The sequence below is a fragment of the Harmonia axyridis genome, chromosome 1 (assembly GCF_914767665.1).
Source record: "Harmonia axyridis chromosome 1, icHarAxyr1.1, whole genome shotgun sequence".
Lineage (NCBI taxonomy): Eukaryota > Metazoa > Arthropoda > Insecta > Coleoptera > Coccinellidae > Harmonia > Harmonia axyridis.
In genome coordinates this window covers 63,033,835-63,060,046 of record NC_059501.1, presented here as the reverse complement: position 1 = coordinate 63,060,046, position 26,212 = coordinate 63,033,835, and the positions used below count along the sequence as shown (strand labels likewise).

At 32.0% G+C, this 26,212-nt stretch overlaps 4 protein-coding genes across 4 annotated transcripts; 2 read left to right on the top strand and 2 right to left on the bottom strand.

Annotated features, from left to right (window-relative positions):
- Positions 1 to 2,253: 2,253 nt before the first annotated feature.
- LOC123672910 (histone H2B-like) lies at positions 2,254 to 2,634 on the bottom strand. Its single transcript, XM_045607249.1, has one exon. The coding sequence runs from the start codon at positions 2,632 to 2,634 to the stop codon at positions 2,254 to 2,256; it is 381 nt and encodes a 126-aa protein (XP_045463205.1).
- Positions 2,635 to 9,339: 6,705 nt separating this feature from the next.
- On the bottom strand, positions 9,340 to 10,246 carry LOC123685602 (histone H3). Its single transcript, XM_045625310.1, has one exon. It carries the CDS (start codon positions 10,173 to 10,175, stop codon positions 9,765 to 9,767), a length of 411 nt encoding a protein of 136 aa, XP_045481266.1. The 5' UTR covers positions 10,176 to 10,246; the 3' UTR covers positions 9,340 to 9,764.
- Positions 10,247 to 10,365: 119 nt separating this feature from the next.
- LOC123685604 (histone H4) lies at positions 10,366 to 10,777 on the top strand. Its single transcript, XM_045625325.1, has one exon. The coding sequence runs from the start codon at positions 10,417 to 10,419 to the stop codon at positions 10,726 to 10,728; it is 312 nt and encodes a 103-aa protein (XP_045481281.1). The 5' UTR covers positions 10,366 to 10,416; the 3' UTR covers positions 10,729 to 10,777.
- A 4,147-nt stretch (positions 10,778 to 14,924) lies between these two features.
- On the top strand, positions 14,925 to 24,312 carry LOC123685595 (transitional endoplasmic reticulum ATPase TER94). Its single transcript, XM_045625296.1, has 10 exons — positions 14,925 to 15,091; positions 15,289 to 15,663; positions 17,179 to 17,371; positions 17,437 to 17,724; positions 18,319 to 18,580; positions 19,308 to 19,452; positions 20,439 to 20,862; positions 21,924 to 22,107; positions 22,192 to 22,478; positions 23,940 to 24,312. The coding sequence occupies exons 1-10, from the start codon at positions 15,072 to 15,074 to the stop codon at positions 24,189 to 24,191; spliced, it is 2,430 nt and encodes an 809-aa protein (XP_045481252.1). The 5' UTR covers positions 14,925 to 15,071; the 3' UTR covers positions 24,192 to 24,312.
- The last annotated feature ends 1,900 nt before the right edge of the window (positions 24,313 to 26,212 follow it).

Sequence of the window (26,212 nt, the reverse complement as noted above, 5' to 3'; positions counted from 1 at the left end):
TGAAGTTGAAAATAATATCATCTGGCGCTATTTTGAATTCATTTTTTATTCCATGCATCCAACAAAATGCAATTTTTTACAATTATTTATTTATTACATTTTCCCTAGTCTCTAAAAATGTTCCAATTCCATTGGTTTTTCCTAAGCTTTATTCGGAAAGTATACTTAAGTACTATTTGAATTAAATTTGGTACAGAAATTGGTTGCTGTATGTACCACCTTTGTCCTCCTAGCTCCTAGCATTTTGAAGAGAAAAAATCAAGAAAATAAATTGAATTGGAAGATTGATAATGTTTCAAGTTGATTCAAATCTCTCTTCCTCGTTTGTATGTTCATTTGTTATACCAAAATATATTTCAAGACAAATTATTAATATCGAAACAATACTGTATTCAATCGAAATCTTTTCAGGATAAAAAATCAACGAATACAAACACACGTGCATATTCCTAATTGTTTTTATATAACATGTGCATAATTTGAGAACGATTAGAAAAACACTCAATATCTGCAAATATTTATTTGGGTAGACAATTATTTTATTTGTGAAATATCAACTTACCTTATATTGTAAACGAAAATAATATTCGTTCAGTGAAGACTAAGATAATCTTTTCAAATCTTATTATTCTTCATAGCTCTTTCAGTTTTTGAAATAGATCAAATTTGAAATATAGATTCGTTAGGTTTCTTATTAAGTTAACATTTAAGGAATTTTATTTATTATACATATAAAATAAATTTGTACTTTATCTTTGAGAGTTTCTTTTAGCCTCGAGACGCTAATTAAATTCGAGAAGATTGTCGTGTTCAATTCAAAAATTTTTTCTATGGCATGACTTCTAATTCAGGTGAAAAATAACATTTATAAGAAAATTGAAATTTTTGGCACAAAAATCGCAATTGTTTTGCTCCGTTAAAGGGAATATGACTTTGACAACAAATATACAGGGTGTTTCCTTAACATGCGGCAAAAATTCAGGGGGTTGTTCCTTGGACTATTCTAAGAATATTTTGTCCTTTGATGATTTTTGAAAAACCTATTTGTTTCGAAGATATAGGGGAAACAAAATTTCAGATAATAACATTTTATTATGAAAAATTACATGAAAATTCAACTCAACCTACAAAAACTGTTGAAAATGACCACCTCTAGCCAGCATACAAGCATCCAATCTTCTCCTCATTGACTGCCGAACCCTTTCAAAAACACCAGGATCATTTCTTATTAAGTTACACCCAGCAATGATCCGATTTCGCAAGTCTTCCACATTTTCTACTGGAGTGGTATAAACTAATGATTTTAGATGGTCCCATAGGAAATAATCTAAGGGGTTTAAGTCCGGAGAACGAGCAGGCCATAAATGAGGTCCACCTCTTCCAATCCAGCGATCTCCGTATGTTAATGTTAAAAACTCACGAGCAACCAAACTAAAATGCGCTATTATTAATTTTAAAAATATGAAAAATGTTGTTCGCCCTGTATCTTCGAAACAAAGAGGTTTTTCAAAAATCATCCAAGGACAAAACATGCTTAAAATAGTCCAAGGAACAACCCCCTGAATTTTTGCCGCATGTTTAGGAAACACCCTGTATAACAAATTTTACATTATGATTTTTGCGGAGTGTTCAGTATTTTTGCGTTATATGTACGAAAAAAAAACCTTTCATCTACCCTTGCTGTTAAAATGTTACTTTATCTACTCAAAAAGAGTTGCTTGCTGTAACTAAATTTAAACATCAGCTATAGAAAGAAAAATTCAATTAAATATTGCGAATTCAAAAAAATTATTTCACTCTTTCCGATAATGATCGCAGATAAAAATTACAAAAAAAAATTATAAACCAAATATAGATTTAATTTCATATGTAAAAATCCACCAGCGGCGTACTACAGAGAATTTATGAGGCGAGAAAGTCCCTAGAAAAATATATTCCTGTAGCTTATTACAACTTTTCTGCATAATGAATGATGTTAACTTTAAAACGTTACCTATATTTAAAATTTAATCTTAATATCCTAAAACTAAAAGAGCAATGAAGAAAAAACTAAAAAAATTTTACATGATTGTTGAAAAATAAGTATTATTTTGACCTGAAAAATACGCCCCTGTAATCTAGATACTGAATTTTGAACCACCCTGTAATTAAAATATTAAAGACGAAGAGATAAAAATAGATTAGATCATATTATAAGTTTGAAAAATTAGTGGTTCTGAAAAGAACCGTTTGGTATGTAGATATGAAAATTCTTCACTTAGAACTGGTGTATTTTGTCACTGCCTTAGTACCTTCACTGACTGCGTGCTTGGCCAGCTCACCGGGCAAGAGAAGTCGCACTGCCGTCTGAATTTCCCTGCTGGTAATTGTGGAACGTTTGTTGTAATGGGCTAATCTGCTCGCTTCGGCAGCGATGCGTTCAAAAATATCGTTCACAAAACTGTTCATGATGCTCATGGCCTTGCTGGAAATTCCGGTATCTGGATGGACTTGTTTCAATACCTTGTAGATGTAAATGGCATAACTTTCCTTCCTCTTGCGCTTCTTCTTCTTGTCGGTCTTCGAGATGTTTTTCTGGGCTTTGCCGGCCTTTTTCACGGCTTTTCCACTAGACTTAGGACTCTTAGGAGGCATGATTAAAAGTATAATATAAACTACACCTTTAGCACGTTTCAAACTGAATACTTGAAATTCCCTTTATTTTTCGTATTTATTTACGACGGGATACCGAAATTGGCTCCGCCCCTTGATGTTCTTGTCATTATGAGAGGAATTGTTGCTTCATTTCAAGTCACGTAAAATAACTTTGGTTTTAAAATGTGATAAATATTCTATTTCACTTCATCAGAAATATCAGTATTGCTTAAAAAAAACTACAATTTTATTCAATTAATTTAAGATTTAATCTAACATTTGAACGAATAGTGGATAGATGAATGGAATGTTACTGGTTAATATATAGCTCATTATATTTGAAAAAATTCAGTCAATTCAACGAAAAGAAAATGAAAATTCAGAAATCTCAAAAATTCGATCAGGAACGTAATGATAGGTTTTTTTATTTTCACATGTATTGATGCCCAATGTGATTTTGTTTATCACTGATTGAATCCTTGTGTTTTCTAGATCGATGTTTCTTTTTGTGATTTTCATTATGGGAATCTGTATAATTTATTTATTTATTATCAGTTGAAAATTGAATCGGTTCATACAGATCTTAACGTTGAACGATACGGTAAATTTATGAAAGATAGAAACTTAGTAGTTCATAATAATTCATTTGTTTCAAAACCTGAAATCAATATCTATTTTTAGGGATATAGTGCAATTTGAATGTGTTTTTTTTAATAAAAATAAAAATAATTTGTGAAAATTGAGGTGCCATCTACGCTGTAACTTCATTGTCATGTTCATTTTTCATCATGCATCATGCTTGCATTTCAAATATGGAATATGAAATTATTGAGAGTTTTTATGATGTTCTCATTTTTTCTTTCATGAAGAAAAAAATATCAATATCTTCACAAACAAAGATTAATGTCATATATAATTCTGTTTGTAGATGAGAATGAGAATGTAGTAGAAAATCATTAATGTATATAAAAAAATAAGGATTCGATTAATACTAACAAGAAAAATTTATGAAACAAAGTAATTTCCACTGATCTTTGTTTTATCATTTTATTTATAATTAATTTACATCAAGTAAGGACGGAATCCATTAAACACTAACAAGTAGTCAGGTTATTTTGTAGGGCCATGATTTGTCTAGATTAGATGTTCATTCTTCACAACATTTCAGAATTAGATTGCTCCAATATGCATAAAGTGTACCAAATTCGATTGCTCACTGAAAACACCTCAAGAACTATAAGACGTAAATAAAAAAACTTCTCTCTCTTTTTTCTAAATAATAAGATATCAAAAAGCAGATATATTGATTTGTTCTCGAATTTCTGGAAATGACTTTTCTGTTCGAAATATTCGAAAAATTCTAAAACTTTTTTTCAGAAATTTTTATGGTTTATACTCATACGAAATATGTAGTTGAAAAATTCAATATAATAATAATAATAATTGACTTTATTCCCACAGTACTATATATATATATTTTTTTTTTTTGAATTAACGTGTCTCAGCAGCTAGGCCATTGACACAATATACAATGTACTTATCCTCTAGGCATAACAAATAATACACTTCATAAAATATTCACAAAACAGGAAACATTCAACTAAAATGATAACAATCAAATTTGATTGTACAGTTGACAATCTTTTAGAAATTGAATTGATGCTTCGATTTGAGTTTTCGAGGTGAGATTGTCTCTTAGATTATCTTTTAGTCCTATTCGACGACGGAGTTCACCATAATGTAGACATCGATATACAAGGTGTTCTACACTTAAAAAAAAAACGGATGACATTATTGAAAAACTGAAAAGAAAATGTTTTCGAAAGATCTGAGGCTAAAAAAATTACGTTCAAAAATATAGGTTGTCCCATTTAAAAAACACCTACTCTCTTCTATATCTCTAAAATAGTTTCTATGATCTGTTAGGACTTAAAAATCACGAAAGTAGAACATTCTGCGTTCAAAATTGTATGTTACAGACGAAATTAAAATCTTTTCAGTGATTTTCACAAATTCTAGAAAATAAATGCTGCATCTTTTCATCATAAACTTCACAACCCACCAAATCACAACATTTTGAATGACCCATATTTTCAAAGAAGTTTATATACATATTTCAGTAAAATTGTATGCATAAGTTTTGCAATGCCTAACTTCCAAAAAAAAAAAAAATCGATGCGATTCTCAGGAGATTTTGCATAAGTAGTTTTTCTCTATTTTACAACTGATTTCTGAACTTGAGAAACATTGATGAAACAAAATTTCAAATGGGTGTCGCCCATTCGGACTAGAAAATTTGAAGTCTCTAGATCATTCTGTTCAAGAGTTATCGAGTACACATCAGGGAACGGATGGACAGAATTGTTTTGCCTCAATTCTCATCATTGAGTGATTTGAGCCATTTTTGTCTCTAAATTAGAAAATTATAGACATATGTACAACTTTATTGCTTTATTCGTAAAAAAAACAGATTTTCTTTACATAATCTAAAATGTTATTACAATAAGATTTACTGGAGGATCTAAAATGACGGTATGAAGTATAATTAAAAAAAAATTTTGTATGATATGTCCTCGATATAAACTCGGTATACCGCACTATAATATAGCGTAATTACGTTTTACCAGTTTATATTGAGGACATATCATAAAAAAAATTTTTAATTATACTTGATACCGTCATTTTAGATCCTCCAGTAAATCTAATAATAATAACATTTTAAATTATGTGGATAAAAGCTGTTTTTTTACGAATAAAGCAATAAAGTTGTACATATGTCTGTAATTTTCGAATTTTGAGACAAAAATGGTCTTTAATCACTCAATGACTCTAATATAGAAGTAATTACGTTTTTTGAAGTATTCTTCATATATCTACTTTACCAAGAAAAACTTTTTTATTTGGATAAAAGAAACAATTTACAGTTTTAAAATTTTACGCTTTTTTTATCAATGGTTTTATTGGTGTCTCTAAAATATTGTTATGGAATTTCAAGTAGGTACCCAAACCCATGGAAGGGCTCTTGGACCCTCTTTAGCAGGTAAACGGGTAACAGCTGCAACCTCGACCCTGTTCCTTGAATATTTCGTTATGTACAGGGTTTTTAAAAACCATCTGCGTCGTAATAGATGAGGGAATGTTGTAATGCTTTGGAGCAGCCACGGGGGAGCTTTGGGGCCGGAATTGGAATGTGTAGAATCTAAAAATCTATTAGAAAAATTCTTCTGCACGCCGTTTGCAGTCCAGAACTATAAGAGATATTTGCTCTAAATTTAATACAAAAATCCTTGAATTTTAAAGGCAAAACATCAAGGAAACAATATAAACACTTACTTATAATTATTAAATTTAAAACATACATTGCTACGATGAAAGTACTGATAGTTTGCAAATTATGAATAGGTATCTGGAATTTTTATTCGGATTTTATTCATTTAAATTTTTTTCTCGTGGATAATTTCTCTTTTTTTCATGTTTCGAGATATTATTCGTTAACAGTGAAAATAAAAAACCATATAGTGTGTATTTTGCAGAGTTACATCATTATGAATTTTTAAAATTTTTTAGTTCAGCCCCCGAAACCAAAATCCTGGGGTGTGCCACTGGGATCAGTTTTATAAATATTTGTGTACGGTTGTTATTCCCAAATAGCTACGTAAGAAAATTTTTAGAATTGGTTTAAATAAGACATTTCGTTTCTCGTATTCATGAGGACATTTCAAAAATTCATACAAAATGTTAAGATCTTATTACTGTTTTTTCTTCAAATATCTGATATATGAAAAAGAAAACGAAAAAAAATAATACTAACAAAACAATAAATACTCTTGTACCTATCTATTGGTGTTTGTGCATGTTAAATTCCATCTTGAATTGCATTCATTCTCTGATATTTCCAAATTTCAACTGAAATATTTGAGATATGATTTCATAAATAATTTGTATTATATTGGTATTGATGTCATTCTAATTTTGTAATTAAAGTATGAATACTTCAAATTATACACCAATTTCCTTAAACTCATTAACTTCTATCAGACATGGAATCTGAGAGAAATCAATCGTCAATTATTGGTGATAATTGTTCCTATTTAATTTTATGAATATTCAATGTAAGCGTCTTTTCTACAGAAGAATTTCTCTTGGTATTCTCCTCGAAAACAAAAAACTACATAATATCTGTTTATTGACTTTTTAGCAACCATGTGCATGAAAATAAATATTGAAGAACCAACGAATTCCATCAGTATGCCGCCACATGTTAAAGATGTTTTTCTACATGTATATCAATTGTTATTCTTGTTTAGTAACTTTTTGTTGATACATTATCTAAATTAATTGACTTTTCGTCGATTCTTCCAAACAAGCATTGGCACTTGAATATGGAATTTTGTGATAACCATAAAAATTTAGGTCTTCAAAAATATTTATAACAATTGTTCGTTTCAGCTGTGAATCCGTATCGACTAAGTACACAGTCACAGAAAAAAAAATTGTATTAAAATTTGATCATATTTATGAGTATCTAACTCAATTTTATGAATATTCCATATGTTTTGGGAAGTGACTTCTTACAAAAATATCTCACATGATTATAACTTTGATATGTGAGATTGTGAGAATTATATTTTTTTGCTCTTTTCAAAAAAACTTATTAAATGAAATTTGATATGTATTGTGTTCTTAGGGTATCTCAGAACCCCTTCGAGCTAAAAAAAAATGAATGGCACATTCTCGGCTCGATTTAGGAGAGAATTATTTTAATGAAAACCGCAACCTCATAAATTCAACTGTTTTTAGATATAAGAGAAAATTGGAAATTGGCTTGAAATGAAGAGTAATCACAACTTCTTTATTATAGGTGCTATTAAAATTATTAAAAAAAATCTTCAGGCACTTTTTTTGGAAGAATCCATTGGTGTGTTAATTTATTTTTATTGCCATTAGTTTTGAAGTTATAATACAAACTTGTATTCTTTTAAATATAAACCATAACAATTTCTATAACAAATGAAATAGCTTAATTTTTCCCTTTTCAAAAATATATATCATGATATAAATTCCTTATTAAACTATAAAAATCATCAAAAGTTTCAGTTTCACACGGCAAATCAACCAAATGTCTATCCATAATAATCTGGGAACAGATAATTAAATTATATGGTTCCGCATATAACAGTTAGATTTTTTCTTTTGGTCAAATTTACAAATTTATAGAACAACCTTTATCAATTTGAAAAAATCTAACGGTGTTAAATCCGGAAGCCTTGGTGGCCACCGAATATATTGATTATCTGATGAAGTTCACAAATTATTATAGATAGGAACTTGGTTGATTTGCCGTGTGGAAGTGAAACTTCTGATGTTTTTCGTAATTTGATAAGAAATTTATATATCCATGTTATAAAAAAGGGAATTCATTTGCTGCATATTTTCTGTTGAGTACCTAGGTGATGAAATCTTTAAGAAGTCGAAAAATTCAAATACAAATATCGAAATGTGCGTAGTGGCTCATAAAATTTATGACTAGATAAGGACATTTCGCAGCATTATTTCAACAATGTAGGTAATAAATATACGCATGAAATAAAACATGTCCTGAATTTTGGAATGGAAAAATGTTATATTTTCGATGTGATTTTACCTTTCATCATTCATTAAACGCAGGTTAAGGTCTAACACACGACCGACAATCGATGGATGCCTTTTCGGGTGGTAGTGTGTGTAGGCCTTAAACGATACTATTAAAAAAAGACATAGCTTTTATTAGCTGATTTCTCCACATATAACAATAATAATTATAATAACCGTCTTCATTAGGCGAAAGTCTAGCTAAAGCTAATTTATACTTTTACCTATCTGCAAGTTTTAGACAACAATTGAGACTCATGGTTTTCCACTGACTGATTATATTCATTATAATAATAATAGTATATTCTAAAACAAGTTGCAGAATGGGCATGAGTGTTGGAATTGTCTTCTGCAACGAGTATTAGACGATATTTTCTCTATTTCAAGATTTGTGAAATTCAATGAAAAATTCAGATCATAAATCCTAGTGAGATTTGTATTGTATTGTATCTTGGCAGTTGGTGTGACTGTTACGAGAATTGAGAGATTACAGAATTTGAATCGTACGTTTCGAATTTTGAAATAATTTATAATTACGCATTAAATTCGTCAATAATGTCTGACAAAATCGATTTAACATCAATAGAATTAAGAGAAATTGTTAATAATGTCGCAAATCATTTCACTAAATCCAAATCATATTATCTCGACAATTGATGTGTGTTGAATTTTGATAGGGAAACAATGTTGTAATGAGTTCATTACGATACTGAAATAGAGAAAATCCAAGTTATTTCGTCTAAACTGAAGTCAAAGCTTCGAACTTTTATATGAAATATAAGTTTAAATTAATCGGATGAGTTTTTGTCAGAAAAAGTTAATGTTTATTCAGCTTCCTAATTCAAGTATTTACTTCTGTTTCCTCGGTATCGGCAGATCAAAACATTCAAACGAATAAAAGATAATTATATGATGAGAGAAGACAAAACCCATAATTACAAGAATAGTACTTCATAATGAATCACTGCCCCGAAGGTCAAAGATAACAATTACAAACACATTTATATCGAAATTAATTATGTATTATGACTCAAATACAATTGAAAATTGTTTATCGAAACTCCATCAAGCTGCAAGAGATTTTAGAAACCACCGAAGTTGAGATAAAACGAACATTAAATATTTAAAAGTTTATAATTATAACTCGATAAGAATTTAGAAGAATTTTTATCAGTCTATAAATAAATACTCGGATCACAATGAAGCTATTTGGTCGAGCTTAAAGAAACATTTTCAAGAAAAACATTGCTGCTTTTCAGTTCCGGCCATTTACTTATTGACTCTTTGGCTTATTTTGCTTGTGATTCTTTCACCATTTGTCGTCTGGTTTTGGTAAAAAGTTACCCGGTCTTCGATATAAGTCTCTAAAAATATTAAAAAACATTTGAACCAAATCAAAATATTGAGATAAAATATCGATACATCAAATTGTGAAAATGAAAATAAAAAATTTGTGGTTCTGAAAAGAACCGATGTTAAAGATTTCCAGGAGATGAAACTTAAGCACGTTCACCCCGGATACGTCTGGCAAGTTGAATATCCTTAGGCATGATGGTTACTCTCTTAGCGTGGATGGCACACAAGTTGGTATCTTCGAAAAGACCAACCAAATAAGCTTCGCTCGCTTCCTGAAGGGCCATCACGGCGGAGCTTTGGAAACGGAGGTCGGTCTTGAAATCTTGGGCGATTTCACGCACCAGCCTTTGGAATGGCAATTTACGGATCAGCAACTCCGTACTCTTCTGATAACGACGGATCTCACGGAGTGCTACCGTACCTGGACGATAACGATGGGGCTTCTTGACTCCTCCGGTAGCCGGTGCACTTTTACGAGCTGCCTTTGTAGCTAATTGTTTACGAGGTGCTTTGCCACCCGTAGATTTTCTGGCGGTTTGTTTAGTACGTGCCATTATTAATAAATAATTAAGTCAAATCAATATAAACTAACTTATATTAAGCGTCTGTGAAATAAAATGACTCATGCAGCTGTATTTATACCCTGCATTGGTGGAGGGGCCGCCTTCCCGCGACAGTATTGGCCAGGCAGAAGTCGAGGTAGGGGAACCCGACGCGGTATAAATAAGCGCAGTTTCAGTTTTATGGTCAGTTCTCTTGACTTCAGTAAATTGTAAAGTTTAGTGATTTGTTAAAATGACTGGCAGAGGCAAAGGTGGTAAAGGTTTAGGAAAAGGTGGCGCTAAACGTCACAGAAAAGTCCTCCGTGATAACATCCAGGGTATAACTAAACCCGCTATCAGAAGATTGGCACGACGTGGTGGAGTTAAACGTATCTCTGGCCTTATCTATGAAGAAACCCGAGGCGTTCTCAAGGTTTTCCTCGAAAACGTTATCAGGGATGCTGTAACCTATACTGAACACGCTAAAAGGAAGACAGTTACAGCGATGGACGTTGTATATGCTTTGAAACGTCAAGGACGTACCCTGTACGGATTTGGAGGTTAATTTTTACCATCGATATCTACATTCTCAATCGGTCCTTTTCAGGACCACAAATTTTAATTTTTACGTTTCCATTTGTATGTATCGCTTATTGAGTGTTTTTTTTTCGAAAAACAGCGGGTTATCATTTGTCTGTCATTTTTAACAGATAATGGTCTTAAATGATCGGGTTCAATCAAGGTAAGTCTTCTGTTTGTCAAACATGTATGTCTAACAAACAAGAAAACTTGAAAATTAAATAAATTCAGGGTCCGAATATCCCTATTAAATTCCAAAGATATATTTCATGTCCTATGGTTTAATGCCGATATATTATAATGACTTGGAAGAAGAGAAAATGAAACCTTTCAAGCATACATTCTTTATTTTTAAATGCGTTTTCATTTCCTAACAAAAAATTAATTACAAAAGAATGATGAATAATATTGTGTTGACAGAAAATCACTTCTACCTAGCGGCAGACTTCAAATTTGTGTTCAAAATATTCGAAAACAGAAATCTACATGCAAAATTTCGTGAAAAAAAATTCATTCGAAAGTTATCGATTTTCGAATATTCAATTGTTCGAGCTTCTTTTAATGGAAAGATAATGTAGCAATTACAAATTAGAATAACCTGATTTAATATCAATTTCATGTTGAAGTTTGAACCTAAGGAATAATATCGCTAATTTGACCTCGTTAAGTAGTAGGTAGGTACCAAATTCTAGTATGAATTCCTGTTCTGATCCATGATTATTTGTTTTTGTTTAAAAAAAATAATACATCATGCAACTTCATTACAATTAGTTTGCAGGGTTCCTCCAAAATATTCAACGTTTTTTAAAACGAGCTAATGTTTGTCCAAATTCCAAAGGTAGTAGATTCTTTCAGTATCGTAGAAGCAGTTGCAGCCTTTAAAAGGTGTTTATCTACTCCTATTCAATTATAAATTCATTATTCAACTGTTTTTGAGAAATTAATAGTATCTATTAACAAACATCGTGAGTTATAATAACTCACTATAATAAATCGGAAAATATGGATGTGTGCTTCTATACTTCTCTGCTTCTATTCGATTGGCCGAAAGGGAACATTCCATTATTGTTATTGAGGGGAGGAATGTCCGAGGGAATGTCACTTTAATAATTTTGACGTTTTCAAATGAAGTTGATATCTAATTATTGTGAATGTTTTGCTGAAAACGATTTATTCAGATAGTGATGATGAAATATTATATAGGTATACATTTCCAAAAGACAAACAGCTAATGGTACCATACACAATTGCTGGCCCGAAAAAAATATAAAGGAGTTTGTAGCAGTAAGGACATTAAGTCGTCGTTTACAGGGAATGTTTTTTGGTATATTTCAATGCATTTTTTAGGCAACTATTAAGGTTTTTCAATATAGTTCTATGTCTGTACTCTGTACTGGATTCGAGCTAGCCGAAGCTAGTTCGATTGTGATTGGTGACACTAAGTTTCCATCTCTCTTGTAGTCGGGATCGAGCATATATGTTTATTTCCCGTTCCTTCTGTCTATATTCTAAGTCTGTATTTTTTTCTTAGTATTTATTGATATAGTCGTAGATAAAGTATAGTATACAACTTGCGGTAATGGTCATAACTCACTTGATGAATTACAGCACTCGCCTGCGGCTCGTGCTGCAAACCTCATCTGCGTGAGTTATGACCTACATTACCGCTCGTTGAATAATATACTATTATTTCTATAAGAATTATTGTATAGTAAATAAAAATAAAAAGATACAGAAGTTTTATTTTGCGTTTGAACCTTTCCTTTCAGGGTAGCGGTAGCAATTTATTTATGACCCAGAATTATTGCATCTGTATTGATCCACTTGATATTTATAAGTGTCACATTTTTCAGAAAGATTTCATTCTCTCAATCAGGGGCGTAGATATATATTTTTTTTCTTGAGGGTAATCGAAAAAAAAATTTTTGACCTCAACGTTTGCTCATAGCAGTAATTGTGTTTGAACCAAATTACTTGAAATATTTTTTTTTATTACCAATTCAATTGTTCTTACCTTATTCCTTATACTAGGTGTTCCTAATAATTGGAAATACGAAGGAAAATGAGAGATTGCTTGGATAGTTTTAATAATAAAACCTCCCATAAATATGAGCCCGCAAACGTTTTGTTTGCGAGATACAGGGTGTTTCTTGTAGTCGTAGTTTTTAGTGATGCTTAAGTATATCAGTTTATCGAATCTTTATTATAACCTTTGCAACAGAGTGGGTAAATAAGTACTAAAATTAATTAATCTATTCATCACAGCGTAATAACGGGATCTTCATAATAATTTGGATTTTCCTGAAGATTACTAGAGAGCTGTTTGATTTTTTTTCGAAATCGGTAGCAGATACGACAAAACTACAACAAACCAAAAAGTGAAGTACTGGACTAGAGTTTTTTTACATTCAAGTTTATCTTGTGAAGGGAAGGTGCAATGAGAAGAAACTTGATTTTTAACACCTGTATCTCAAAAAAAAAACGTTTGCGGACTCATGTAATAGGATTTTTTTTATTGAAAATGATCGGAGAAATCTGTCATTTTCATTTGTACCTTCAATTCAGGAACACCGTGTAGATATAGTCGATTCAAAACTGATATCTTCACAAATAAATTGCAATTTGAATGAAACACAATCAATTGTACAACACAGCCAAGACAATTTTTCGATGCGAACTACTCAGTTCAGTTCTTTGATAACTACAGTATTGAAATTTTGTGACGAGAATGATACAAAAACGAAAACAACTGGTAAGTGCACACCGATGACGAATGCAAAAATCACAGATGGCAAATAAGGGGTGACGTCGACAAAGCGGATAGATAAAGCGATAAAGGAAAATAATAAACCTCGGTCATAGATGTGCTCGTAGTGCAATGTGCAATAAAATTACTCATCTTGAAAGCGATAATTAACTCATAAACCGTGAAAGGGTCCGATTTTTTACTGCCGATTTCAAAGGAAAGTAAACTGATTATTCGTTCATTTTTATGGAAACAATTTTCTGAAATTTATATATTGGAAATCTTAGGGGGTAATTACCCCCCCCCCCATTTCTACGCCCTTGCTCTCAATTAATTATTTCGTGTATTTGAATTTTGCTACAATGACTCGAACTGATTTACTTGACGTTTTCAATTATTCCTCTTTAAATGCAAAATGAATATGTCATGGTCACTGGCGTAACTAGAGTTGACTCATAAGGGGTAACCCCCCTTTGAAAAAGTGAAATCAATCAATTTTTTCTCACATTCGAATAGGCGCTCTCAACCTCAACTAGTTAATACAAATACATAGGTACTAAAATGCACCTTCAATTACTAAGTCGTCTTTTTACTGTACTGGGTGATTCATTAGCTCACCGAAAAAATTTGCCATATATAAAAGGTAATGTAATTTTAAAATATACATATGTGCAACTAACATTTTCTTATGCAGAAGATTAGAATATAGGTTATTCAAAAATGAAAATAAAATAAGACGAACTAGAGTCTACCGGCAGCACACCTACCGCTTTTGAAAAAATAGGAATATCTTTTTTGCAAGATGAAAAAAATTACTTGTGTTATATAATTTTGAAAATACATGTTATAATATAGGCAATTAGGAATTTTTCATAATATGTAGGAGCAGGATACCTATTGATCTCGTTTGGTTAAACGAGGTTTTTACGGGACACTGTATAAGGAAATCAAAATCAGATGATTCAGATCACAGATTACGTAATCTGTGATTCAGATGTTTAGATTGCGTCAATTGCGATCATTTAGATACAGGTCAAACGTCAATATTTTCTTTGTTAACCGTGAACCATAGAATCTACAGCATTGAATATAGATTTAATTTATTTATCACTAATCTGAGACTACACAGCTGCTTTGTAAATTTCAACTGATTTATGATATTTTCTCAGCACATGTTATGAAAGTAATACGTGTTAACTCCCAAATTCAAAGGAATTGAAACAATCATTTTCTGCTTTCGTATCTCAACTGTTTTCAGAGGAAAATAATTAAGCGCGGTACCATGTAATATAATTCTAATAAGATTTATATTTGTTTTACCGAACATAAAAAAAATTATGAAATAATCATTTTCTGAAGATGCACGGTATTGTTCATTATCTTGAAACCATCGAAAGTAACATCGCTTCATTTTTGCAAGCTAATTCCCCGTTCGTTGTTGTCTTCTGTCAAAAGTTGGAATTACAAGGCGAAGTCATTCTAAAAGCAGTGATCGTTTAAAATTTTATAGCTTTGAGTTATATCTAAGTGTTTGAACTTGTATTACAATAAAAATATTTTTTTCATTAATATAAATCTTAGCTATGGCCGATAAGAAAAAAGGGTATGTAAATTAATAATTCGCTTTTCTTTCTTTGAACTTTTTTAAATTATACCATGTCATCATGGTGGATAAGGCATTACTCCGGTCTAATGACATTTATAAATCGGAAAAACTTTTGAAGTAAATTCCATACATCGGATTTCTCCACGTTATAAAGAAAGAATAAATTATAAATAATTCTTGTATTTTTTTTTTAGAAGCACAAGTAATGCGCCTGAAGATTTGGCTACCGCTATTCTCAAAAGGAAAGATCGTCCAAATAGGCTTATCGTCGAAGAAGCAATCAATGATGATAACTCCGTCGTTGCTCTTTCACAAGCAAAAATGGATGAACTCCAGCTATTCAGAGGAGATACCGTTTTACTCAAGGGAAAACGAAGGAAAGAGACTGTATGCATAGTTCTTTCTGACGAAACTTGCCCTGATGAGAAAATTAGGATGAATAGAATTGTGAGAAATAATCTTAGAGTTCGCTTGTCAGATGTAGTATCTATTCAAGCATGTCCAGATGTGAAATACGGAAAAAGAATTCACCTTCTTCCTATTGATGATACCGTTGAAGGCCTCGTTGGGTAGGTTTCACATAGGATATCATTATTGATATTTTATTAGCAGTACTGATTTACTGAAATGGGTGTTTTATATATCTATATTTCATCACAATTCAAAATGATGCTATTATAACAAAGAATCAATTTTCTAGTAATATCATCAAGTCAAATAAGGTCAAAGTTGAATTGTAAATTGGTATATCTAATGAATGTTGGAGCAAGTGAAATTATTCTGTGTGTAACAAATTATGTTCCTGCAATATGAAAAATCACAATTAATTTTTTGCGAATTTCAATTACATAGGATACAAAATTGGTAATTTGGATATTTCTATATAAAAAGTTTAAAATGAAATTTCTCCAACAAAGAATATAGGATAAAAGTGATCCTACAAAGAGTATTAAAAGAACAAAGAAATAACATTTTCAATGCACATGACAAAGAGGTTATCAATAATTTTTCTGACTTAATGCCTACTCAGGTTTTGTCTTAAAGATAAGATTTAACCTTATATTGATGGTTTAATTAACAAATGCTTAGAGTTTTTTATGTTTTCATATAGACAGTTAAACTTTGATCGCTTCAAGCATCTGCAAAAAATTAAATTCAGTTATCAAGGTTATTAAAAAAATTAATGTTTCATGATATGTAGGGAGCCAACAATGTACATATACATATGCACTATCCAGATAAATGATATTCTTTATATGTATACCCATTAACAGAAACATACTTTCACAGCTTCTATTCAGCTGTGGAAAAAGTTGGTTGTGTCTGAAAGGAGGATTTTTTATTTTGGTTCAAATGTCATTTAAATAGTTATAAAGAGATTCGATTGTATATTCATTGAATTAAAAAAAAATAAATGCAAAATATGCATTAAATTTGCAACCAACTCATTTGAAGGAGGTTATTGCAAGTCAGAATCTATATTATCATCTGTAAATCATATCATTTCCACTGCCATCATCATCATTGATCTGTATGGATTCTAACTCGGATCTATAAAATAATATCCTCATCTGTGGGAAACTCTGGAGTAACAATATCATCATTTACTCGCATGAAGGGTAAAATTTGACTCGGATTTTTAATGTGAAAGTTTTACATGCACCACTTTCCACTTCTGAAAGTATATTTTTCATCATAGAGTAAAGTTTTTAAGGAACGTTTCAACGACATATACTCGGTAATAAATACAACAAAGTAGACATAATAGGAGTTATTCCACTTGGTAGTAACTGATATAGTATACTCATTAAACGTCACTGTCGAAATCATAGGTAAATAGGGGATTCCCTCAGAAATTCATTCATCAAATGTGTTGCTCAATATTCAGTTTGAGTAAGGGAGATATTCAAGTAATAGCTTGATTTATCAAGTGATATTGACAGTTGAATTGATTCAAACTCATCAAAGTTTGACTGTGAATTGAATTCTTAAGTAGAGCTCTAAAAACGTAATGAAATACTGGGATTATCTTTCTAAGCAATATTCACAATATATCCAAAGTTATTCGTTATTTTATTTTTCAGAAATCTTTTCGAGGTTTATTTGAAGCCATATTTCCTTGAAGCTTATAGGCCTATTCATGTTGATGATGTCTTTATCGTGAGAGGAGGTATGAGAGCAATTGAGTTTAAAGTTATTGAAACAGATCCTACTCCATACTGCATTGTGGCTCCAGATACTGTTATCCACTGTGATGGTGACCCAATTAGTCGTGAGGTATGTTCTCTCGAGCAAATCACTAATCAATACTTTTTTCTGATTGAATAATTTTTGTAACATAGGAGGAAGAAGAGTCTCTTAATTCAGTAGGTTACGAAGATATTGGTGGTTGTAGAAAACAGTTGGCCCAAATAAAAGAGATGGTTGAGCTTCCTTTACGTCACCCTTCATTGTTCAAAGCAATAGGTGTGAAGCCACCACGTGGTATTTTACTCTATGGACCTCCTGGAACTGGTAAAACTCTTATTGCAAGAGCTGTTGCAAATGAAACTGGAGCTTTCTTTTTCTTAATAAATGGACCAGAAATTATGAGCAAGTTAGCTGGAGAATCTGAGAGTAACTTGAGAAAGGTAAATTCAATGCATTAATTTTTATCGTTGAAATCACTATAAGTTCAAACCTGATACTAGGACTATTACTAAAGATCAATATTTTTAAGCGCTCATTCCCCAAACAGGGAGCAATAAATAAATAAAAATATTTGTCATTATGTAATTTTCAAAGTTTGAGTTGGAAATCATGTAAAAACGATGAGGTTCGACTCATTGTCAACGAATCCGTTGTCAGATTCAATTATGTTCGGCTGGCCGTAAACAAGATAACAGCAGAACGGAAAACTTAGAAACTTGAAATTTTCAGGGGAGATTCCATTCTGAATAGGCAAAATCCTACTAGAGGTTCCGTGAATATGAATGTTTGAAATTTTGTTTTCCTGATAATAAACTACTAATTCGATTCAGATGGAATTCTGTGTTTATATGTAGAATAACAATTTCCACCTTCATGCAAAATTTTGTGTTAATTGCGTTACCAGAAACAGAAAATTCAAGAAGAATATCGAAAAGGAGAAACTCAATTTTCATGATCAACCACGTTGAGATTTGATTGTGTATATGAAACAGAACAATCAGATTCAGAATGTTCAACTACTCTATTTCTCACAGGCATTTGAAGAAGCGGATAAGAACTCCCCAGCCATCATTTTCATTGATGAATTGGATGCTATCGCACCAAAACGTGAAAAGACTCATGGTGAAGTTGAAAGACGTATAGTTTCTCAACTATTAACACTCATGGATGGTATGAAAAAGAGCTCTCACGTTATCGTTATGGCTGCTACTAACAGACCAAACTCTATCGACCCTGCTTTGAGAAGGTTTGGAAGATTTGACAGAGAAATTGATATTGGTATTCCTGATGCCACAGGTACGTAATAATAAGTGAAAATTTAAACGAAATCACTGATGTATAGATACTTGAAATGTTTCTATTATCTAGAAAGTTATGAACACTCAGATTCAACCTACTACACTGTTTTTCATTGAAAATAATAAACCTTTGGAATCGTAAGAGGAAAAATATGTTTAACCTCATTTGTTATTTTCAGTTTAGGTTTTGGAATGTATATAATTCACAAATCAATGAAAGCTAGAAGCTTGTTTCATGAAATTTGGTACAAAAATCTTTTGCTAGTCCACATTGATCCTTCAAGCTTACGGATATGATCCATGAATTTTTTTCTCAATGACTTAACACATAAACATGAAATTGGAAACATGCATTGCTACAATGATAATGAATGTAATATTTTTTTTTAAAACAAAGTCCCAGCACTCAATTTTTCATATTTACAAAGTCACCTATGAGAAAGGATAACTCAGGGGTTAGTGTACGGATCTTTGGTAGGGAGGACCTGGGTTCAAATCTATCATGATCTAATTTTTTATTTTATTTTTATTTTTTTTATTTTTACAAAGAAATAATAAACCATAGTGTTGAATTAGCTGTTTTTTATCTTGTTTGATAAACATTTAGTATTTTCATAGTTATCGAGATATATGTTTTGATGTTGATGGAATAATAATAATCAATTATATGAGATAGCAATTTCTCGTCTGCCCTTCAGAATTTTTCACTTATATATTTTCCACAGGAAGATTAGAGGTTTTGAGAATACACACCAAGAATATGAAGTTGGCAGATGATGTGGATTTAGAACAAATTGCTGCAGAAACTCATGGTCATGTGGGAGCCGATTTAGCATCCTTGTGCTCAGAAGCTGCTTTACAACAAATTAGGTTAGTATTTGAATTTTTGAAAAAATATATAACTACGATAGGAAGATAAATTTTTATTGACACTTCAGTAAACTATCATTTCTTCACAAACAATTCAGTAAATTCTATTTAATTTGTCCGACTGTCCATTTGCATCCAAATTTCTATTGGAATTGAACTTGAGTAGGTCATTATTTTTTTTGTGTTTTTTATTTCATTTGAGTAATCACCTTTTTCGATGAATGAATGAGACGCTAATTTGATATATAACATCAAAACTAATGAATGAGCATAGAATATCCATAGAAGCATATTTAAATCAGATGTCAATTTGACATCTGACACATAAATGGACGTCAAGTATCCACATTTTCTGGATACTAACGAGCGTTCATTGAAATTCATGGTCCAGAGTGCTGTGGCGAAATTAGAGTTGATTTTCTGTGAGTGTAAGTAGCGCTTAGCTTGTACCATATTCTTCCCAGATTCGAAATATGTGAACAAATGTTAGTGATATGGTAAGCTAAGCGCAACGCGTTGTCACAGAAAATCAACTCGGATTTCTCCACAGCACTCTTGGCCACGAATTTAAATGAACGCATGTTATAATTTGAAAGATTGTGGTATTATTTAACTCGACCTCAATCGGCAAAAATTTCTGATTCGGCGTCTTTGCCGAAAAAATGACTACCATTTTATAAGTATATTTTGAATAAGATAACACTACATGTAGACATCAGAAATCTGATCAATTCATAATTCTTAATTAAATTTGCAGCAATTTTATGCATGAAGCACAATATGAGTAGCAAGTTCTCATTCTCTCATAAAAAAAAATGTGGGGTCATTTGAATGATATCTGGATTTTTATTAAACATAAAAGCGCTGAGTAAATGAGAAGAATTTTTGAAATAATCGCTATGCATATTCCTTTTGAACGATTAATTGAAGAGCATTAGGAAATACATGTGCTAGTAATAACTCATATAAGTGAATAAATATTATAGGGAAAAAATGGATCTTATTGATTTGGAAGATGATCAGATCGATGCCGAAGTACTGAACTCTCTAGCCGTCACCATGGAAAACTTCCGTTACGCAATGTCTAAAAGCAGTCCTAGTGCTTTACGTGAAACTGTTGTGGAAGTTCCTAATATATCTTGGGACGACATTGGTGGTCTTCAAAACGTCAAGAAAGAATTGCAAGAACTTGTCCAGTATCCAGTCGAACATCCAGATAAGTTCCTCAAGTTTGGTATGCAGCCCTCTCGTGGAGTACTGTTCTATGGACCGCCAGGTTGCGGTAAAACTCTGTTGGCCAAGGCCATCGCGAATGAGTGCCAGGCAAACTTCATCTCTGTTAAAGGACCCGAACTGCTCACCATGTGGTTTGGAGAATCTGAAGCCAATGTCAGGGACATTTTCGACAAGGTTAGTAAACATATTATTATATTAAAAAAATTACCGGCTATTGGTTAGTGGGATACAAAATATGCATTATTCATTCAAATTAATTGGCTTCTGCAATAAAAAAAAATGCGTCAAAATCTTTTTTCAATGTCTCAATTTCAGGAATCGATATCTCTACTAGCCGCGAATTCTTTTTTGAATAGATAGCTCATTTCGTCAGAAAGAAAGTTCTTCTTTGGTACCGGCCGTCCGTCTGCCGTAATGACGATAACTCTCGAACGAAAGAACCTAGAAACTTGAAATTTTCAGGTTAGGTTCAGATCCTGAAATCCACTGTCGAGTTTGTTAAAGGGCATTTGAAATTTGAATTTCCTGATGATTTAAAAATTAATAATTCTATCAAGATGAAATTTTATGATTAGATGTAAAACAACAGTTTCAAGTCATCACATGCAAAATTTTATGTTGATGGCATTACTGGAATTCAAGAAGGTTATCAGAAAAACAATTTCAGTAACAGCAGATCCGACCCAGATGAAATTTTGTGGACATCCAGGACTCAATGGTTAGCCTTCGATCTTTGACGCATGCTCATTTTTTTTTGCTATTTGAAAGTACGAATATAGAGCACTACAAATAAAGTAAATGACTAATTGCTCTACATTGGCGCAGAGGAAATGTGTGCCCAACTTTTCCATAAAGAGAGTTTCAATAAACTTTTAAGCGACCTATTGAATGATCAATTTCCGGTGATAGGTTCAAGAAACATATCGTCGGTTTACTGCCAAAACGAGATAGGTACATTTTTTATAATTTTTGTGTTAAGTGCTTTTTCGTACCCAATTTTCCTGATTTCTGGCAGTAATTATGTTCACAACATCACAATCAACGTCATTTTTCACTTGTTTAAAAGTTTTCTTTTATGTAGTTGTTTTATTGGAGGCAGAAACTTTCAAACCTCATTTACACAAAATGTTACTAATCTGGTTTTTGGCAGTGCGCCGACGATGTATGGTTATAACTATGTTTAAATATAATGCATTGATGAATCTTATTCTGAATGTGTTATTTGTATTATATAGGCTAGATCTGCCGCACCTTGTGTGCTCTTCTTTGATGAGTTAGATTCCATTGCTAAGTCGAGAGGTGGCAGTGTAGGAGATGCTGGTGGTGCAGCTGACAGAGTAATAAATCAAATTCTTACCGAAATGGACGGTATGGGCGCCAAGAAAAATGTTTTCATCATTGGAGCTACCAACAGACCAGGTGAATAATTTCAGATATTGATTATACCCTCTAAAATTAATCTAATATGTAATTGTTGTTAAATACCTATCCATTCTTCTTCAGACATCATTGATCCTGCAATCCTGAGACCCGGACGTCTAGATCAATTGATTTATATTCCTCTGCCCGACGAAAAATCACGTGAGGCAATCTTCAAGGCCAATCTACGAAAATCTCCTGTCGCTAAAGATGTAGATCTCACTTACATCGCTAAGGTAACGCATGGATTCTCAGGTGCCGACTTGACAGAAATCTGCCAAAGGGCTTGCAAGCTTGCCATTCGTCAAAGCATCGAGTCTGAGATCAGAAGGGAAAGAGAAAGAGTTGAAAGCACAAGTCTTGCTATGGATGTGAGTATATTTAATTTTAGAGTAAGATTATTTGAAATTTCCCAAGTTTTTCGCATTTTTTGCGCGCTTGCTCCCTAACTTATCGCTAAAATTTTGTCACAGTGTCGGTAATTTTCGAATTTTGAGCCGGGAATGATTTCAACCTCACTGATAATGAGTTCGTCCTCAAATTAGGTTCTATCCAACCGTAAACACGTTAAATCTCTAATGGAAACTCAGATTTTCAGGGTAACCAGACAAGAAGAATATCGAAAAAAATTACCCAAAATTTTTGTAATAACAATACTAAGTTGAGATTTTGGGTGTTGATATGAGATAACAATTTCAAGCTAATCACATAATCAATACTAGCAAATCGAAAGTTACTTTTACATTAGCGAAACTCACACAAAATTTTATAAGTGAGGAAATTGCGCTAATGTGAACGCAACTTCAGAACAATATTGAATATTTCTGTGATTGAGATTCTGTGTATATATCATAGCGTAGATAGAGGGAGTATACGCAATTTTTACATGTCCCCAACATGGTTGTATTACGTTGTCGGATTGTGATATATTTTCAAATCCACAATTTTACTATATCATTATGAATGTATATTACATTGACTGAAATATATTTATTTGAGTGATTCTCAATTAGATATGCAAATTTGAATATTTGGGATCAGATATTTTTCCTAATTGCCGAATTTATAGTATGCAGAATATTTATTATTTTCTGTATCTATCTGCTGAAATCCAAGATTTGGCAACTATTGCTCTCCTAGTGTCAATCTTTGTTTCACGTCGTTTATCGCGCTTGAAATTTGTTTTCTGAATTTCTGATATATTTAGGTATTCATTTCAGTATATTTTGAGTTGATATGAAACGTTGATTCACTATGGGATGTAAGAAGTGCGTTCTTTGTGGAGAAACTCGCGAATTGAGTGAAATATCGTATCACTAATATGTTTTCATTTCCGCGCGCTTCATGTCAAATTTGATAGTTCATGTTGGGGACAAAATTTGCTTACTGAAAATAATATATGCTCCCTCTATCTATGTTTATTACTCTGAGGTGTAAATGAAGAATGACTATTTCGGGTAAAATTTTGTGTAGCCACTATCATCAAAACCATAGAAAAATCCATATATTTCAATGTCAACAGACCGAGTTGATAGTTGGAGTGTATATGTATAATAACAGTTTCAAGCTTTGAGTTAATAGCGTCGTCAAAACCGTAGAAAACGCAAGCAGAATATGAAAAAAGAAATGAAAGATCTTCATTTATGCGGCAATTACACCCTGCAATGGGTGTATGAATTAATGAGCGCTCAAAAGTTTCAGTCTTGAAGTCAGCGATTTCCTCATTTTTTGACTTATCAAATTGTTCCACATTTCAATTGAAATAAAGTTATTTGATTTGTTGGTCAAATGGTGCATTGATTTTTTCAAAACCATCTATCATTTATTTACAGTTGGATGACGATGATCCAGTCCCAGAAATTACTAAAGCTCATTTTGAAGAAGCAATGAGATTTGCTAGGCGGTCTGTAACTGATAACGATATCAGAAAATACGAAATGTTCGCTCAAACTCTCCAACAGTCTAGAGGATTCGGCACAAACTTCCGTTTCCCTACCGCCGCTGGACAATCTGCGACACCTGGAGGCACAGGTGGAGATCAGGGCAACTTCCAAGATGATCCTGAAGACGATCTTTATAGTTAAGCACTCTGAAACTAATACATCCTTTTTATATTTATCACATTCAATTCTTCAGTTTAGATCATTTGAAATTAATGTACCATTATTATAATTTTGATTATGATAAAAGTTTGTAAAGTTGGAACACTTCAATTCATTTTTGTCCTATGTGATATTCTTATTGGGTGTATTTTTAGAATACAATATGCAAATATTGTTTGAATATGGATTTTGAAATGTTGAAAGGAATATTTAGGTAAAATGTACATGACCTAATTTATTTTAAAAATATAACCATTTCTGAGAAAATAAATAAGATGTTCCAAAAAGGTCCTCATTTGATAATCTCATGAAACAGAACTTGTGTGATTGTTATTCGAAGAATCTTCACAAATTCCTAGATGGTAAGTATTTGGCACATGCATTTTTTTTCAGAATCTAAAGGATTTCTTTCCTAAAAATAGAAAACTTTACATCTTAAGTCACAACAAGTTAATGGTTTGAGATAGTACAAAAATTTAAATATTCTACATGATATCCTGACCTTGAAAGATTGGAAAAATTGATTAATTATCCAGCTTCTAAATAAAAGGTCAAATCAAGGCCGTAGATAGAAAAAAAATTGAAAATTTGACCCTCTAGAAAAGTATTGCAGAATTTGCTATCAATAAAAATAAAAAAAATTATTATAAAATAGAAAAAGTTGAGGCTATTTTCAGTGGAATTGAAATCCTGCATTTCTGAAAAAATTCCGGGGGATTCAACTATATAATCAGCTAAAAAAACGCATCCAAGAATACATAGAAACGAAAACTACAAGAGCAAAAAACGTGAGATAAGGCATTCTCGCTATGAAGTAGGTATAGGTAGTATCATAGTATGTATAAAGAATCCATTGTTTATACTATAGTAACAGTGTTCTGTGTGTACGTACTAAGGGAGAAAACAAAGGTAAATGAGAATTTTTTTTTTTATTAATTTATTGCAAATTTACAATCTACTCAATATGGTAATAAGTAAATATTTTGTGTGGTCTTGATTTGAGACCGTTACCATCCGGTTACGGAAGACTGAGTTCTATCCACAAAGATCTTCTGGCCATGTCCTTTTGAGTCTTCTTGTATGAGTGAGATTGAAAAGTTCGCTGACTAGTGAGTTTTCGTGATCATTGGTGCGGGTCTCGTATTTTGTGGAATGTTGTCTTGTTATCTCATAAACATAAGGGATCTTCAAATCAATATGGAGTGTTTGGTTGGATACGTACCATGGAGCATTTGCTATCATTCGCAAGGTCTTGGATTGGAATGTTTGGAGGATTTTTGTATTTGATGGCTTGCTGCATCCCCAGAGCTCTACTCCGTATGTCCAAACTGGTCTGAGTATGCTTTTGTAAATCAGCACTTTGTTTTCTAAGGTTAAAGTGGATTTTCTATTCAACAACCAGTAAATGAGAAATAGCGTATTCGACTGGCTGCACCAGTTCGAACTAATTATGTCATTTAGCACTACAAAAATTCGACTTAATTCGCACTGGTGCAGCCAGTCGAATACACTATAAATATTGATACCGTTATTTTTGCGTAATTTCGAAACCTTATTTGTGATACTACTGTGAAAATTGTAATATTTGACTATACCGTGGCTCGGGCCGCATAAAAAAGAACAAAGTGCCGCACGTTGGAAAAAATGAACGAAAATTGAAAGAATGTCATTCTGCATATGTTTTAATTCATTATTTTAATGGCCATAACCTTTAATTTTTTTTTTTTGGTCGAAAAAAATCAATTCATAGCTAGGTCTCTAAATGTGGGTAGAAGACAACAATTAAGATGTTGAAGGCTTTCACAACTGGATCGTTGGAGAATTCTGGTTTTTTTAAATCAGGACCTGGGTAATTTTTTAATAGACGTTTCACCTTAACAGGTTTCTAGGTTGTAGATTGCAACTTAACTTTGGAATGCTCCAAAAGACAACAATTATTTTTTCTTACAAAATATAGGAGAAAGCCGGTGTCAACGAAGGAATTACATCAAGAACATTATATT

What these genes read in the sequence shown, in the direction of transcription:
- LOC123672910 (XM_045607249.1), bottom strand. Translation starts at nt 2,634, where the DNA reads ATGCCTCCTAAGAGTCCTAAGTCTAGTGGAAAAGCCGTGAAAAAGGCC.
- LOC123685602 (XM_045625310.1), bottom strand. Translation starts at nt 10,175, where the DNA reads ATGGCACGTACTAAACAAACCGCCAGAAAATCTACGGGTGGCAAAGCA.
- LOC123685604 (XM_045625325.1), top strand. Translation starts at nt 10,417, where the DNA reads ATGACTGGCAGAGGCAAAGGTGGTAAAGGTTTAGGAAAAGGTGGCGCT.
- LOC123685595 (XM_045625296.1), top strand. Translation starts at nt 15,072, where the DNA reads ATGGCCGATAAGAAAAAAGG. An exon ending in CTGAGAGTAACTTGAGAAAG is followed by an intron (nt 17,725 to 18,318) that starts GTAAATTCAATG and finishes TATTTCTCACAG; the next exon opens with GCATTTGAAGAAGCGGATAA. An exon ending in TGGTATTCCTGATGCCACAG is followed by an intron (nt 18,581 to 19,307) that starts GTACGTAATAAT and finishes TATTTTCCACAG; the next exon opens with GAAGATTAGAGGTTTTGAGA.